The sequence below is a fragment of the Pseudorca crassidens genome, chromosome 10, assembly GCF_039906515.1.
Source record: "Pseudorca crassidens isolate mPseCra1 chromosome 10, mPseCra1.hap1, whole genome shotgun sequence".
Lineage (NCBI taxonomy): Eukaryota > Metazoa > Chordata > Mammalia > Artiodactyla > Delphinidae > Pseudorca > Pseudorca crassidens.
The window spans coordinates 75,814,802-75,830,499 of NC_090305.1; the positions used below are offsets into that span (position 1 = coordinate 75,814,802).

General features: G+C 39.4%; 2 protein-coding genes across 2 annotated transcripts in view; one reads left to right on the top strand and one right to left on the bottom strand.

Annotated features, from left to right (window-relative positions):
* The window catches only part of DNAH12 (dynein axonemal heavy chain 12), a 228,900-nt gene extending 221,395 nt beyond the window's left edge, over positions 1-7,505 (bottom strand). Inside the window, exon 1 of the mRNA XM_067754844.1 lies at positions 6,934-7,505. The gene's annotated coding sequence lies outside the window, so the exon portion shown is untranslated. The remainder of the gene's footprint in view (positions 1-6,933) is intronic.
* A 68-nt stretch (positions 7,506-7,573) lies between these two features.
* On the top strand, positions 7,574-13,112 carry PDE12 (phosphodiesterase 12). The gene is made up of 3 exons (XM_067754901.1): positions 7,574-9,018; positions 10,006-10,084; positions 10,607-13,112. Exons 1-3 carry the CDS (start codon positions 7,711-7,713, stop codon positions 11,047-11,049), a joined length of 1,830 nt encoding a protein of 609 aa, XP_067611002.1. The 5' UTR covers positions 7,574-7,710; the 3' UTR covers positions 11,050-13,112.
* Positions 13,113-15,698: the final 2,586 nt, after the last annotated feature.

Here is a 15,698-nt window from a genome sequence, read left to right on the forward strand (position 1 = left end):
TTTATTCTGAGCCGTGTGGATGAAAGGCTCTTGGTGCTGCAGCCAGGAGTCAGTGCTGTGCCCCTGAGGTGGGAGAGCCAACTTCAGGACACTGGTCTACAAGAGACCTCCCAGCTCCACATAATATCAAACGGTGAAAATCTCCCATAGATCTCCATCTCAACACCAGCACCCAGCTTCACTCAACGACCAGCAAGCTACAGTGCTGGACACCCTATGCCAAACAACTAGCACAACATGAACACAACCCCAACCATTAACAGAGAGGCTGCCTAAAATCTTAATAAGTCCACAGACACCCAAAAACACACCACCAGACGTGAACCTGCCCAACAGAAAGACAAGATCCAGCCTCATCCACCAGAACACAGGCACTAGTCCCCTCCACCAGGAAGCCTACACAACCCACTGAACCAAGCTTACCCACTGGGGGCAGACACAAAAAACAACAGGAACTACGTACCTGCAGCCTGCAAAAAGCAGACCCCAAACACAGTAAGATAAGCAAAATGAGAAGACAGAAAAACACACAGCAGATGAAGGAGCAAGATAAAAACCCACCAGACCTAACAAATGAGGAGGAAAAAGGCAGTCTATCTGAAAAAGAATTCAGAATAATGATAGTAAAGATGATCCAAAATCTTGGAAATAGAATAGAAAAAATACAAGAAACATTTAACAAGGACCTAGAAGAACTAAAGATAAAACAAACAACGATGAACAACACAATCTGAAATTAAAAATACTCTAGATGGGATCAATAGCAGAATAACTGAGGCAGAAGAACGGATAAGTGACCTGGAAGATAAAATAGTGGAAATAACTACTGCAGAGCAGAATAAAGAAAAAAGAATGAAAAGAACTGAGGACAGTCTCAGAGACTTCTGAGACAACATTAAACGCACCAACATTCGAATTATAGGGGTTCCAGAAGAAGAAGAGAAAAAGAAAGGGACTGAGAAAATATTTGAAGAGATTATGGTTGAAAACTTCCCTGATATGGGAAAGGAAATAGTTAATGAAGTCCAGGAAGCACAGAGAGTCCCATACAGGATAAATCCAAGGAGAAATACGCCAAGACACATATTAATCAAACTGTTAAAAATTAAATACAAAGAAAAAATATTAAAAGCAGCAAGGGAAAAACAACAAATAACACACAAGGGAATCCCCATAAGGTTAACAGCTGATCTTTCAGCAGAAACTCTGCAAGCCAGAAGGGACTGGCAGGACATATTTAAAGTGATGAAGGAGAAAAACCTGCAACCAAGATTACTCTACCCAGCAAGGATCTCTTTCAGATTTGATGGAGAAATTAAAACCTTTGCAGACAAGCAAAAGCTGAGAGAGTTCAGCACCACCAAACCAGCTTTACAACAAATGCTAAAGGAACTTCTCTAGGCAAAACACAAGTGAAGGAAAAGATCTACAATAATGAACCCAAAACATTAAGAAAATGGGATTAGGAACATACATATCGATAATTACCTTAAATGTAAATGGACTAAATGCTCCCACCAAAAGACACAGATTGGCTGAATGGATACAAAAACAAGACCCATATATATGCTGCCTACAAGTGACCCACTTCAGACCTAGAGACACATACAGACTGAAAGTAAGGGGATGGAAAAAGATATTCCATGCAAATGGAAACCAAAAGAAAGCTGGAGTAGCAATTCTCGTATCAGACAAAATAGACTTTAAAATAAAGACTATTAGAAGAGACAAAGAAGGACACTACATAATGATCAAGGGATTGATCCAAGAGGAAGATATAACAATTGTAAATATTTATGCACCCAATATAGAACCACCTCAATACATAAGGCAAATACTAACAGCCATGAAAGGGGAAATTGGAAGTAGCACATTCATAGTAGGGGACTTTAACACTCCACTTTCACCAATGGACAGATCATCCAAAATGAAAATAAATAAGGAAACACAAGCTTTAAATGAAACATTAAACAAGATGGACTTAACTGATATTTATAGGACATTCCATCCAAAAACAACAGAATACACATTCTTCTCAAGTGCTCATGGAACATTCTCCAGGATAGATCATATCTTGGGTCACAAATCAAGCCTTGGTAAATTTAAGAAAATTGAAATTGTATCAAGTATCTTTTCTGACCACAATGCTATGAGACTAGATATCGATTACAGGAAAAGATCTGTAAAAAATACAAGCACATGGAGGTAAGCAATACACTACTTAATAATGAAGTGATCAGTGAAGAAATAAAAGAGGAAATAAAAAAATACTTAGAAACAAATGATAATGGAGACATGACGACCCAAAACCTATGGGATGCAGCAAAAGCAGTTCTACGAGGGAAGTTTATAGCAATACAATCCTACCTTAAGAAATAGGAAACATCTCAAATAAACAACCTAACCTTGCACCTAAAGCAATTAGAGAAAGAAGAACAAAGAAAACCCAAAGTTAGCAGAAGGAAAGAAATCATAAAAATCAGATCAGAAATAAATGAAAAAGAAATGAAGGAAACGATAGCAAAGATCAATAAAACTAAAAGCTGGTTCTTTGAGAAGATAAACAAAATTGATAAACCATTAGCCAGACTCATCAAGGAAAAAAAGGGAGAAGACTCAATAGAATTAGAAATGAAAAAAGAGAAGTAACAACTGACACTGCAGAAATACAAAAGATCATGAGAGATTACTACAAGCAGCTCTATGCCAATAAAATGGACAAACTGGAAGAAATGGACAAATTCTTAGAAATGCACAACGTGCCAAGACTGAATCAGGAAGAAATAGAAAATATAAACAGACCAATCACAAGCCCTGAAATTGAAACTGTGATTAAAAATCTTCCAACAAACAAAACCCCAGGACCAGATGGCTTCACAGGCGAATTCTATCAAACATTTAGAGAAGAGCTAACACCTATCCTTCTCAAACTCTTCCAAAATATAGCAGAGGGAGGAACACTCCCAAACTCATTCTACGAGGCCACCATAACCTTGATACCAAAACCAGAGAAGGATGTCACAAAGAAAGAACACTACTGGCCAATATCACTGATGAACGTAGATGCAAATATCCTCAACAAAATGCTAGCAAACAGAATCCAACAGCACATTAAAAGGATCATACACCATGATCAAGTGGGGTTTATCCCAGGAATGCAAGGATTCTTCAATATACGCAAATCAATCAATGTGATAAACCATATTAACAAACTGAAGGAGAAAAACCATATGATCATCTCAATAGATGCAGAGAAAGCTTTCCACAAAATTCAACACCCATTTATGATAAACACCCTGCAGAAAGTAGGCATAGAGGGAACTTTCCTCAACATAATAAAGGCCATATATGACAAACCCACAGCCAACATCGTCCTCAATGGTAAGGGTTTTTTTTAATATAAATTTATTTATTTTATTTTTGGCTATGTTGAGTCTTCGTTGCTGCATGCAGGCTTTCTGTAGTTGCAGTGTGTGTGGGCTACTCTTTTTTGCAGTGTGTGGGCTTCTCACTGCGGTGGCTTCTCTTTATTTCAGAGCGCAGGCTCTAGGCGCACGGGTTTCAGTGGTTGTGGCTCGCAGGCTCTAGAACACAGGCTCAGTAGTTGTGGTTCATGGGCTTAGTTGCTCCGCAGCCTGTGGGATCTTCCTGCACCAGGGCTCAAACCCATGTCCCTTGCATTGGCAGGCGGATTCTTAACCACTGCACCACCAGGGAAGCCCAGGCTTGATTATATAAAAGCACTTATGGATAACGACACCAAAATGATTCTCCAATACTATACAAAAAGATTTTTCTATTTCTTAATAGAAATGATGAAGATGCTAAGAGAACTTATGAAACAAACTTACTATGCTTTAAACTATGTATTGTTATTTCAAAATTAAGAATGGGAGTGCAGGAAAAAGAAATGAGTCCATATGCTTAAGAGTTCTTTATGGAGCTAAACTGTGTTGTTTTACATAAGTTCTTTGACTGAATTTCTTTTCTTCGAACTAAGTTTATGATTGCTGTTACAGTAACATTAATTATACTTATATTAAGTGATATAGTTGTATCTCAATTTTAAAAATGAAAAAAATGATATAGCTGTATCATATACATACTATGCTATATAGTATATTAATATATAATGTAATCATAAATTATGATAAATATTTTAAAATATAAGAAACAAATAGCACTGTTGGTGGGACTGTAAATTGATATAGTCACTATGGAAAACAGTATAAAAACAGAAGTTCCTCAAAAAATTAGAAGTAGAACTACCGTCAGATTCAGCATCCCATTTCTGGTTATATATACACACAAAGGAAACGAAATCAATATCCCAAAAACGTCTCTGCACCCCCATGTTCTGTGCAGCATTATTTACAATAGCAAGACCTGCAAACAACCTAAATGTTAAGTGTCCACAGATGGATAAATGGGTAAAGAAAATGTAAGATATATAGACATAGAAATGATATAGATATATAGATACAGATATATAATGGAATATTATTCAACAATAAAAAAGGAGATCCTGCCATTGTGACAACATGGATGGACCTCAAGGGCATTATGCTAAGTGAAATAAGTCAGACAAAGACAAATACTGTATGATTTCGATTATATGTGGAATCAAAAAAAAATTAATTCATAGATACAGACAACAGATTGGTGTGGGGGGAGGGATGGATGGAGGAAGTGGATGAAGGTGATCAAAAAGGTAAAAACTTCCAGTTATAAGATAAACAAGTTCTGGGTATATAATGTACAACATGGTGACTACAGTATATGTGAAAGTTGCAAACAATAGATCTTAGAAGTTCTCATCACAAGAAAAAGAATTGTAACTATTGATATAATGGATGTTAATTAAACTTATTGTGGTAATCATTTGGCAATATATACCTATATCAAATCATTATGCTGTACACCTTGGACTAATACAATGTTATATATCAATTATATCTCAGTGAAACTGGAAAAAATAATTTAAAAAGAAACAAATAAATAGAAGAGATTGATTCCCTTAAACAGAAAGCAAATAGAAATTATTAAATTTTGGGGACTTTCCTGGTGGCGCAGTGGTTAAGAATCCACCTGCCAATGCAGGGGACATGGGTTCAATCCCTGGTCTGGGAAGATCCCACATGCTTTGGAGCAACTAAGCCTGTGTGCCACAACTACTGAGCCCACATGCCACAACTACTGAAGCCCACGTGCCCTAGAGCCTGTGCTCCGTGACAAGAGAAGCCACCACAATGAGAAGCCCACTCACCGCAACGAAGAGTAGCCCCGCTCATCGCAACTAGAGAAAGCCCACACGCAGTGAAGACCCAATGCAGCCAAAAAAATATATATATATATTAAATTTTGAATATATGAGAAAATAGATTACCCTGAAGTGATATCAACAAATTACTCAAAATTTCTGAGTGCTATCCCTCAAAATTAGTTTCATGTTGACCTTAAGTTAAAAAAGATAAAAGTATATTAATGATCTATGCCAATGTTATTAACTAAGTGAGGGTAATTACAAGAAACTTGTCTTCACACACTAATTCCTGCAGATATACGTATAAGTAATAAAAATAACTCCAACAACCGTAACTTTTGATTAGTGAAAGTTAGCTTGTGTTTCTTGGTATGAATTGAGAATGGATGAATAAAATGATTTCTATTAGATGCTTCTCCTTTTGGCATGAGGAAAAGCATAGTATTGGTTCAGTCTTGTAATCTCAAATTTTAATTATATAATGTATATAATTTATATACATAATTGTGCTACAGTTTAGCCTCATAAAATAAACACACCATTTATTATTTTTAAGTCTGTAGAGTTCAGATTAAACTTTCTTTGGGAAGTTGTGAAACTTCCAGAACACTTGCAGATACTTTCTCCTGAAAGAACTGACAAAAGATAATGTAAGATAGTGAAAAGAGGAAGGTACTGAACCATGGGTATACTACATTCCTATCTGTGCAAAAAGTGGGGGGAAGGGTATAAATTCATAAACGTTTGTGCATGCATAGAAGTCAGAGGCGGGAAGATTACCTTTTTTTCACTACAAATATGTTTTTACTCTTTGAAAAAATTTAAATATAAAAAAAAAAACCCTAAAAGAAAGTATGACACTTCAAGGCATGTGTCTCAAACTCGGATTAAGACTGCTACAGTGCTACAGAGTTAAATTAGATCACCTTGCTTGAAGGAGAGTCATTTTCTAATAGGGTTTGTTTTTTTTTTTAGCCTCCCGGAGCAGGTTGCAGGATCTTAGTTCCCAGACCAGGGAGTGAACTCTGGGCCTCAGCAGTGAAAGCCTCGAGGTGTAACCACTGGACCGCCAGGGAATTCCCACATTTCCTAATAGGGCTTTTATCTTTTAGCTTATTTAAGATTGAGTTCTGCAAAGATGCATGAAGAGAAGTGCCATTTCAAAATTTATATTTGCTAATGTGGGTACTATGATACTATGAACTGGAGTACTGAGACTTATTTTCTTAAGCCAACTGATACAATGTAATGACTTTTACCCTAGACTGTAGCCCCAGATTACATACATACCACCAGGCATCCAGTTACCTTGTCAAATACTTGCTGCGTGGGGAGAGGGGAGGACAGGAATATACATTTCAAATGACTGCAAAATTCATCCTTCTTTTAGAAAAGGCTTATTTTTCTTATTGTAAGCCAGGGGAAAGGGTATGGCTTATTATTAGATACCCAATAAATAAACATTCCAGTTGTAGGAGACGGGAAAATACATACAAACATATCACTTGTCGAGAGAAGGGAATTCTCAATTTGTTCTCTGAATCTTCAAGAGTTGTTTTTTTCTTCAGTTAATCAGAGTATTAATTATATTTAACACAAAATCTGTTTCTTTAAATACTTTCTTCATTTGGCTTTCAAAGAAGCTACATTTCTCATATCCTCTTACTTACTGGCTATTCTCAGTCTCCTGCCATTCATTCAGCAATGTCTGTTTGGTCTTGAGCAGGTAACTTAATCTCTCTGGTCCTCACATCCGTAAAAGACGTTTTTAGCACACTCACCGCTCACTGACTGGGAGCTACTATATATCGTTCGTAGTTACTACCACAAAAGCCCTGCTCCGCGCGTCGGCACTGGCTAGGCCTGAGGTGAACCCACCACACCTCGGAAGAGGGTGAGCAGCCTCGGGAATGCTGTGGAAAAGTGAACAACACTTTCCACACCCGAAACCAGGCTGGCAAACCGGGTGGAGTTCCCTACGCCCTCGCGCGAGGAAGCCCCAGGAACCACCAGAAGGCACGGGGTTAACAACCAGGAACTGAGCCAGCCTCCGCCGGGGAAGCGAAACCCGTGACACCACCCCAGCCAGTTCCGTTTTGGGCGCGCCTTCGCTTCCGCCCGCTAACTGCACTTTCGATAAAACCATGGAGTCTAATATTTCCCTCTGGAACTTCTATATTTTCTTCATTTTTCCAGCCTTATGACTCTGGTTGTAGATAAAAATTAAGCTGTGATGGATTAGAGACACGAGTGGCTATGGAAAAAAGGAGCTGGTGAGCGGGCCTGGCGAAAGTGCGTGGCAGGAGCACAGTAAGCCCTCTCTTCGCCGGCCGGAAGTTGAGGGACTGAATGGGTTCCGGAACCGGCGGCTGCGGCTCTTCTGTTTCTACCTGACGCTTAACGGTCGCCTAGGCTCAGAGCTCGTCAGCCTCTGGGCCGCCAGGTTCATGTGGAGGCTCCCAGGCGCCCGCTCCGCGCTTCGTGGGGTCCGTACGGCAGTGGAGCGGCACAGTCGGGCCGAGGCGGCGACTGAGACCGTGGCAGGCGCGATGGAGCGCGCTGTGGTGCGCTGTGTGCCCTCGGAGCCTAAGCTAAGTCTGTCGTTCGCGCTGGCCGACGGCAGCCACAAGAACATGCAGCGCGACCAGAGCGAGCCGCTGGGTCGGGCCCTCAGCCGGATCGCTACCAATGCCCTCAAAGGCCACGCGAAGGCGGCCGCCGCCAAGAAGAGCAGGAAGAACCGGCCAAACGCAAGCGGCGGCGTGTCCTGTGCGGGCCCTGGGCCCGAGCCGGCTGCAGCCTGCGAACCCGTGGTGAAGCTGTACTACCGGGAGGAGGCAGTGGCTGAAGACGTGCTCAATGTGGACGCCTGGCAGGACGGTGCGGTGCTGCAGATCGGCGATGTCAAGTACAAGGTGGAGCGCAATCCTCCCGCCTTCACCGAGCTGCAGTTGCCGCGCTACATCATGGCCGGCTTCCCGGTGTGCCCCAAGCTCGGCGTCGAATTTGGGGATCCCGCCGGCTCCCTCTTCCGCTGGTACAAGGAAAGCAAACCCGGCGCGACAGAACCTGAGGGCGGAGGCCCCTCATCGTTGTCTCCCTCTTCGCCCTCTCCTGGTTGGACTGAGACGGGTGTGGACGAGCGCGTCTACACCCCGTCCAATGCCGACATCGGGCTACGGCTCAAACTTCATTGCACCCCAGGCAATGGGCAGCGCTTCGGGCCAAGCCGGGAGTTGGAAAGTGTGTGTCCAGTGGAGGCCGGGCCCGGCACCTGCACCTTTGACCACCGGCATCTGTACACCAAGAAGGTGACGGACGACGCTCTCATCCGCACTGTCTCCTACAACATCCTGGCCGACACATACGCCCAGACTGAGTTTTCGCGGACGGTCCTGTACCCGTACTGTGCCCCTTACGCCCTGGAAATCGACTACCGCCAGAACCTTATCCAAAAAGAACTCACGGGCTACAACGCCGACCTCATCTGTTTGCAGGAAGTTGACCGCAACGTGTTTACAGACAGCTTGGTGCCGGCCCTGGAGGCCTTTGGGCTGGAGGGCGTGTTTCGAATCAAGCAGCACGAAGGCCTGGCCACTTTCTACCGGAAGTCCAAGTTCAGCCTCCTTAGCCAGCATGACATTGTTTTCCATGAAGCCCTGCAGTCTGACCCACTTCACAAAGAACTGTTGGAGAAACTGGCCTTGTACCCATCAGCGCAGGAGAGGGTGCTCCAGAGATCTTCTGTACTTCAGGTAGAGTAACTCCGCCAGTCTCGACATACTCGTTCTGGAAGGGGCGCCGGGGCCGGGGGTGCTTATAGAGAAGAAACAGTCCAGATTTTACTGAAAGGTGTTTGCTCTTGTATCTTAAGCACGTAATTTAGCCTTCCTTCCTTCCTTCATCGAGCAGATACTTATTGAGTACCTGTAATGCGCCAGGCACACTACAGGTTGCCTTGAACAAGACAAACAGGAACTTTTCATAGTGCTTATGATTTAGTGTTTAGCTAAATACACTAATTTAATAGCTAATATTTTCTTACTACTTGCCAAACACTGTTTTGACACATTTTAAAGAATTTAAATTTTAAGTCTCTGGTATGTTGTACAAAGTGCTCCGTAAATATTAGCTGTTATTTTAATTTTGGCTCATAGTAATCCTAATGTTCCCATTTTATAGATGTTATTCTAAAACTCTGTTGTCCAGAGTTTTTAGGTAGTTGGTTTTGTTCATAGTAAGAAGAGCAGCTGCCATTTTTTGAGCACCTACTGTGTCTCATGCACCTCTGAGTAAGCTTATTTAATTGAATCCACACAATTAAATGTCCTCCTTGAGGTGGATGATATTGTCTCTTTTTTACTCATGATGAAGCTGGTTTAGGAAAAAGAAGTGTCCCTCTCCAGGTCTCACTGCTGTAAATGGTAGAGTGGGTATTCAAAGCGAGTTCTGCCTGACTACAAAGCCCACGCTTACCCACAGAAAAACACGGGCTCCAACCTTAGTGTTGTCATCTAAAATGTATTCATGCTACCTCTGTGTATTGGACTGTTACTAAAATGTTATGCTGAATCCCATTCATTTATATTCCAAAACTTAAAATTAAATTTCATAATTTCAATCATACTTCATCAGCAGGGAGGCATATGGAATAAAGTGTCAGTTCATCATATAGGTTTAGATTTTTTAAAAATTCAGATTGGGAAATAGCATCTGAACTTGGCATTTTCTGTTTATTTTAGGTTTCTGTTCTTCAGTCTACAAAGGACTCTTCTCAAAAGATATGTGTTGCTAATACCCATCTCTACTGGCACCCCAAAGGTAAGTTTTATTGGTTTTCTCAAGTGGCTTGAACGTGGTAATGTAACGTCGGTAAAAGCTGTTTTACACAAATACATCTTTTTTTTTTTTGAGTTTTATTGAGATATAGTTGACATACAGCGCTATACAATTTAAGGTGTATGGCATAATGACTTATACATATTGCAAAATGATTATCACAATAAGTTTAGTTAAAATCTATTACCTCATATAAATATCCCCCAAAAGGTTTTTTTCCTTGTGATGAGAACTTCTGGGGTTTACTCTCTTAGCACCTTTCAAATATACCACCCAGCAGTGTTAACTATAGCCATTGTGTTGTATATTACATCCCCAATACCATTAATCTTATAACTGGAAGCTTTACCTTTTGACCACCTTCATCCACTTCCTCCCCACACATACAAATACATATCTTGAATGTCACCCAGATACTGTGGTTTGTTTTTTAATTTCTTTGTTTTTTTTAACTTAAAGGCAACTTTAGAAAGTACTTAACATTAATGTTTTTTATATTCATAGGTGGGTACATTCGTCTCATTCAAATGGCAGTAGCCTTGGCTCACATTAGACACGTCTCTTGTGATCTGTATCCCAGCATACCAGTTATATTTTGTGGGGACTTTAATAGTACCCCATCAACAGGAATGTATCACTTTGTCATCAGTGGTAATATTCCAGAGGATCATGAAGACTGGACTTCCAATGGGGAAGAGGAACGATGCAACATGTCTCTTACCCATTTCTTCAAACTGAAAAGTGCTTGTGGTGAACCTGCTTACACAAATTACGTTGGTGGCTTTCATGGATGTCTGGATTACATTTTCATTGACTTAAATGCTTTAGAGGTTGAACAGGTGATTCCATTACCTACTCATGAAGAAGTTACCACCCACCAGGCCTTACCTAGTGTTTCCCATCCTTCTGATCACTTAGCACTTGTATGTGATTTAAAATGGAAATAGATTTGTGTCTGATGGAATTTAAATATGCTTTAGTAGGAAATTTAATATGAATCAAAGCTATGTGTAACCTTCAAAGAGGAAAACTAGGCACTAAGGTAAAATATTCTTACCATGCGAGTTATGTTCTAGTGTCTTCATTACATGACTATCATAATGGTTGCATAACATAGTTTCTCTACCCTTTTTTTTCTACACTTGGAGGAAAACAAATATATTTATGACTAGCAAGAAGAACACTGGGTACTTTTTATATTTTTTTTTTACTAGTAATTAAGAATTTTGTAAAAAAAATAACCATTTGAATGATCCTGTAATTTTTCTATCATAACACATTTCAAATTAAATCATGTATATATAATTAGGGGGAAGCGCATACAAGTTAAAGTGAGAGGCTTATTCTGACATATGGAAGGAATAACATTAGGGTCTACCTCTACCTCAATTTGGTTAGCAATTTAATACAACTTCAGAGCTTTAACAAAAAATTAAAATATACCATTACCAATTCCTATTGCTTCTCATCTTTCATTTTTCAGTTATCATAAGGCATCTTCATTCTCTTAGGATTTTAATTTTTAGTGTATGGTACAAATGGACATATTTATATTCCCATTCTTACTTGCAGCTCATTTTAACTTTCAGTATGCAAGCACAATTTACTATTTAAAGTGAACAATAACATCGTCAACTTGATCCTGTTGTCTTTAACGCCCTTGCCCATGGAAAATGTTCATAAATCAACAGGGTATTTGACATATATTAGACTATAACACAATACATTAGATATGAGAAACTGCCTATTGATACGGGCATGCAGTTGTGGATGAACCATGGAGCATTTCTGTGCTACAAGTATTTTCAAAATTGTTTTTTTTCTAAATAGGAGAAAGGGAGAGTAGTAGTGGGGCTTTTGAGCATCTCTCGAATAAACTTCTTACAGACTTGAGCATTATAGTTTGAGTTACCAAACACTGTATATGTAATTACATACTGCAAAAAAAATTTTAAATATGAAGCCAAACTCTTGAAAATTACAAAGTATAGTTTTACTGATTAGAGTCTAGCCTAGAGTAGTAACTGAGCTTTTCTAACTCAATTATCACCATACCTTATTTTTAATGTTTTAGCTGTTGCGCTCTTGTTCAAAAGAACCAAAATGTTCTCGTTTTTCTGCATTTAACTTCTAAGCTTAGATAGCTAGAGCTCACTTCAAGAGCTCTGATTTTCCAGTCATGAAGGCCTTTGTTCCACGTTTAGTCTCTAACCCGATACCATAAGAACTTTCATCTTTTGACAAAGTAACCTGTATTTTCATATTCTGCTCACTATCCAATGTATTGTTTACTCTTAGTAATTTTGAGAATGAGAGGGTTTTACTTGCACTTCAGATTGAACCTTGAAGTGCTTAAAAGTACGTGCCGGAAAAATTAGGGTGGCAGTTTCCTGGGATCTTGTTTAGAAAAGGCTGTAAGTGAAAAATTGATGCTACCAAATTGTGCCTTCCTAAAAAGCATCTTGAAAGCATTTTTTAACATCAGTTTGCAAATATAGAAATAATATATCGAAGCCAGAATCTGATTCTTTTGAAATTTTTTTTTCCGTTTTAATATTTGGTTTTGGTTTGCTTTCAAACAAACATGTTGACAGGACTTACTACAGTAAGTTGAGAGAAAAAGTTTAAGCAAAAAAGTTGAGAAACATAAAAGAAAAAAGTGTAACATGACATCCTCATGCCCATGAGAAAAACATACAGGTCCTGTATTAACACCACAGCTAGCTAGATGGAACTCTGGTCAGAAAAATTCTAAACACTTATCAAACATTCCACATCCTGACACTTTAAATTTGATATTTGCTGACTAAACAATGATCAGATTGTACACAGGCATTTCAGAATATTAGAATATAGAATATTATTTTGAAGTGCATATACTTTGGTCAAATCTCTAGCATATAGATATGTTAGTATGGTTAGTCCAAATGTAGGGAACACTAAGAAAACTGTATAAATAGCATACCAAAATGTCCTTGTATATGAGCTAGAATAAAGTGTTATTCAGAAATGTTTAAGTGTTTAAAGCCATCTCTGTGATTGAATTTTTCTATTACATTTAGATTTTTTTAGTACATTTAATTATAAAATATGGAAAGTAGTAACTCCGGTGAACCACATTTTACGATGTTACAAGTTCTTGCTATAGGAATTAACATCCTGAAAATTTTGTTATCAATGACAAACTACTATTACAGAACATATTATCCTGTTAAATGCTTTTTTAATTTTATTTTTTTATTATTTTTTTTTGCGGTATGCGAGCCTCTCACTGCTGTGGCCTCTCCCGTTGCGGAGCACAGGCTCTGGACACGCAGGCTCAGCGGCCATGGCTCACGGGCCCAGCCGCTCCGTGGCATGTGGGATCTTCCCGGACCGGGACACGAACCCGCGTCCCCTGCATCGGCAGGCGGACTCTCAACCACTGTGCCACCAGGGAAGCCCTAAATGAATTCTTATACAGTTGCCACTACAGACATACACACTGGTAGTTCATAATTCATTAGTGAACAAATCATTTCTGGCTATGTGATGTTCTTTAAAATTCTAGAAACTAAAATCAGTTGTTTCAAATTTTCAAGAATTTTACTGGTTGGTGACATTTTTGAGTCATCAAAATGTGGTGGTTTCAGTCCAAAGGTAGATCTCTGAGCAACATAATATAAGGGGGATAAGTCCAAAGAACACTACTGTGGGAAAATCTCCCTGGTGGAAATTGACACCTTTAGATCTCACATTCTCCAGCTATGAAATACAGGCAGAAATTCCCTACAAACTAGTCTGAGACAAAACCAAAACCCATATATAATGAAAGATAAAAGTTTGTACTACTGGTTTATTGTAAGACCCACATGGCAACTCAAGAGGGAAAATCTTTCCTAATAGCCAACCAGTTTTCCAAACATAATTCAAAAACACTTAAATGTGGGAATTCCCTGGCAGTCCAGTGGTTAGGACTCCGCGCTTCCACTGTAGGGGGCAGGTTCAATTCCTGGTCAGGGAACTAAGATCCTGAATGACACGCAGTGCAGCCAAGAAAAAAAAAAAAAAACACAAATCAATGACATTAAAAACAAGAAATCAATAGAGAACACCAACTAAACCAAAAGCTGGTTCTTTGAAAAGATGAATAAAATTGATAAGCCTCTAGCCAGACTGAGGATACAGATTACCATTATCAGAAATGAAAGTGAGGACATCACTACACATCGCATGGACTTTAAAAGTCAGTTTGGGGACTTCCCTGGTGGTCCGGTGGTTAACACTCCACCCTTCCAATGTAGGGGGCTTGGGTTTGATCCCTGGTTGGGGAGCTAAGATCCAACATGCTGTGCAGCGTGGCCAAAAAAAAAAAAAAAAACATGCAGTTTGATCCCAGTAAATATCTGGAAATAATTATTACTACATATGAGATAATTCTGTGTATACACTAATGAAAATGAAGTCTCAGTAAATGAGACACTGATACTCTGGAAGATTAAGATAAACATTTCACTTACGTTTTATTTTCATTGAAGAATATATAAGGTAAAGGGGGGAATCCATGGAAGCAAATATGTAACAAAATACCACCACAGAAAAGCAACTGAATGATTTGAGAAAAAAGACAGTGGGGAATATTATGGACAACAACAACAAAAAAGCCTATTAACAGAGGGACAGAAAACAGAAAATGGTTCTATCCTCAACTCTGATGCTGCTAGTCAGCCTTTAAGGGAACCACAATCCCTCTTCAGCTTCTCTGTTAACATACTTAACAATTATTTGACAGAGTATTTTTTAACCTGTGGGTATAATCAACTGTTCTGTATAATACAGGAGGGTCACAGAGACCTCTTTTTGATTTATCAACACTACATTTAACATTTGTGTAAACAGTAAGCAATGAATATAATGTCAAGTATTTCATAAAAGAGTACTGATCATGTCAATAAATTAGGACAGTGATAGTGATTTTATAAGTCTGCATTGTTTTCAAAGAATGTTAAAACACAGTGAAAGGCATTCTAGGGATTATCTCTCAATTTACACTTTTCCCCAAAGCATTTACTCACTTCTACTTGGAAAAAAATGGAACTTCTCAATTTAATTTAAAAACAAAAACAAAGAACTACCACCAGGACTGAAGAAAAAGAATAACTCCTTGGGGTAAAAACATGCCAAATCGGGCTTCCCTGGTGGCGCAGTGGTTGAGAGTCCGCCTGCCGATGCAGGGGACACGGGTTCGTGCCCCGGTCCGGGAAGATCCCACATGCCGTGGAGCGGCTGGGCCCGTGAGCCATGGCCGCTGAGCCTGCACACCCGGAGCCTGTGCTCCGCAACAGGAGAGGCCACAACAGTGAGAGGCCCGCGTACCACAAAAAACAAACAAACAAACAAAAAACATGCCAAATCACCAAGTTAATGTTTTCTTTAAAACATAAAAAAGAACAAGCAATCTTGCAAATCTTTATTTAACCCATTTAGCAAAAATTAGGCAATTTTAGATTCCTAATGCAGTCATTTCCAACAATGGTAGTAAGAGCTGCCATATCTTGAAAGTAAGATTATATGGATTCTCTTTATTCTATCTTCAGAGTTCATGAAAGCATCTTTG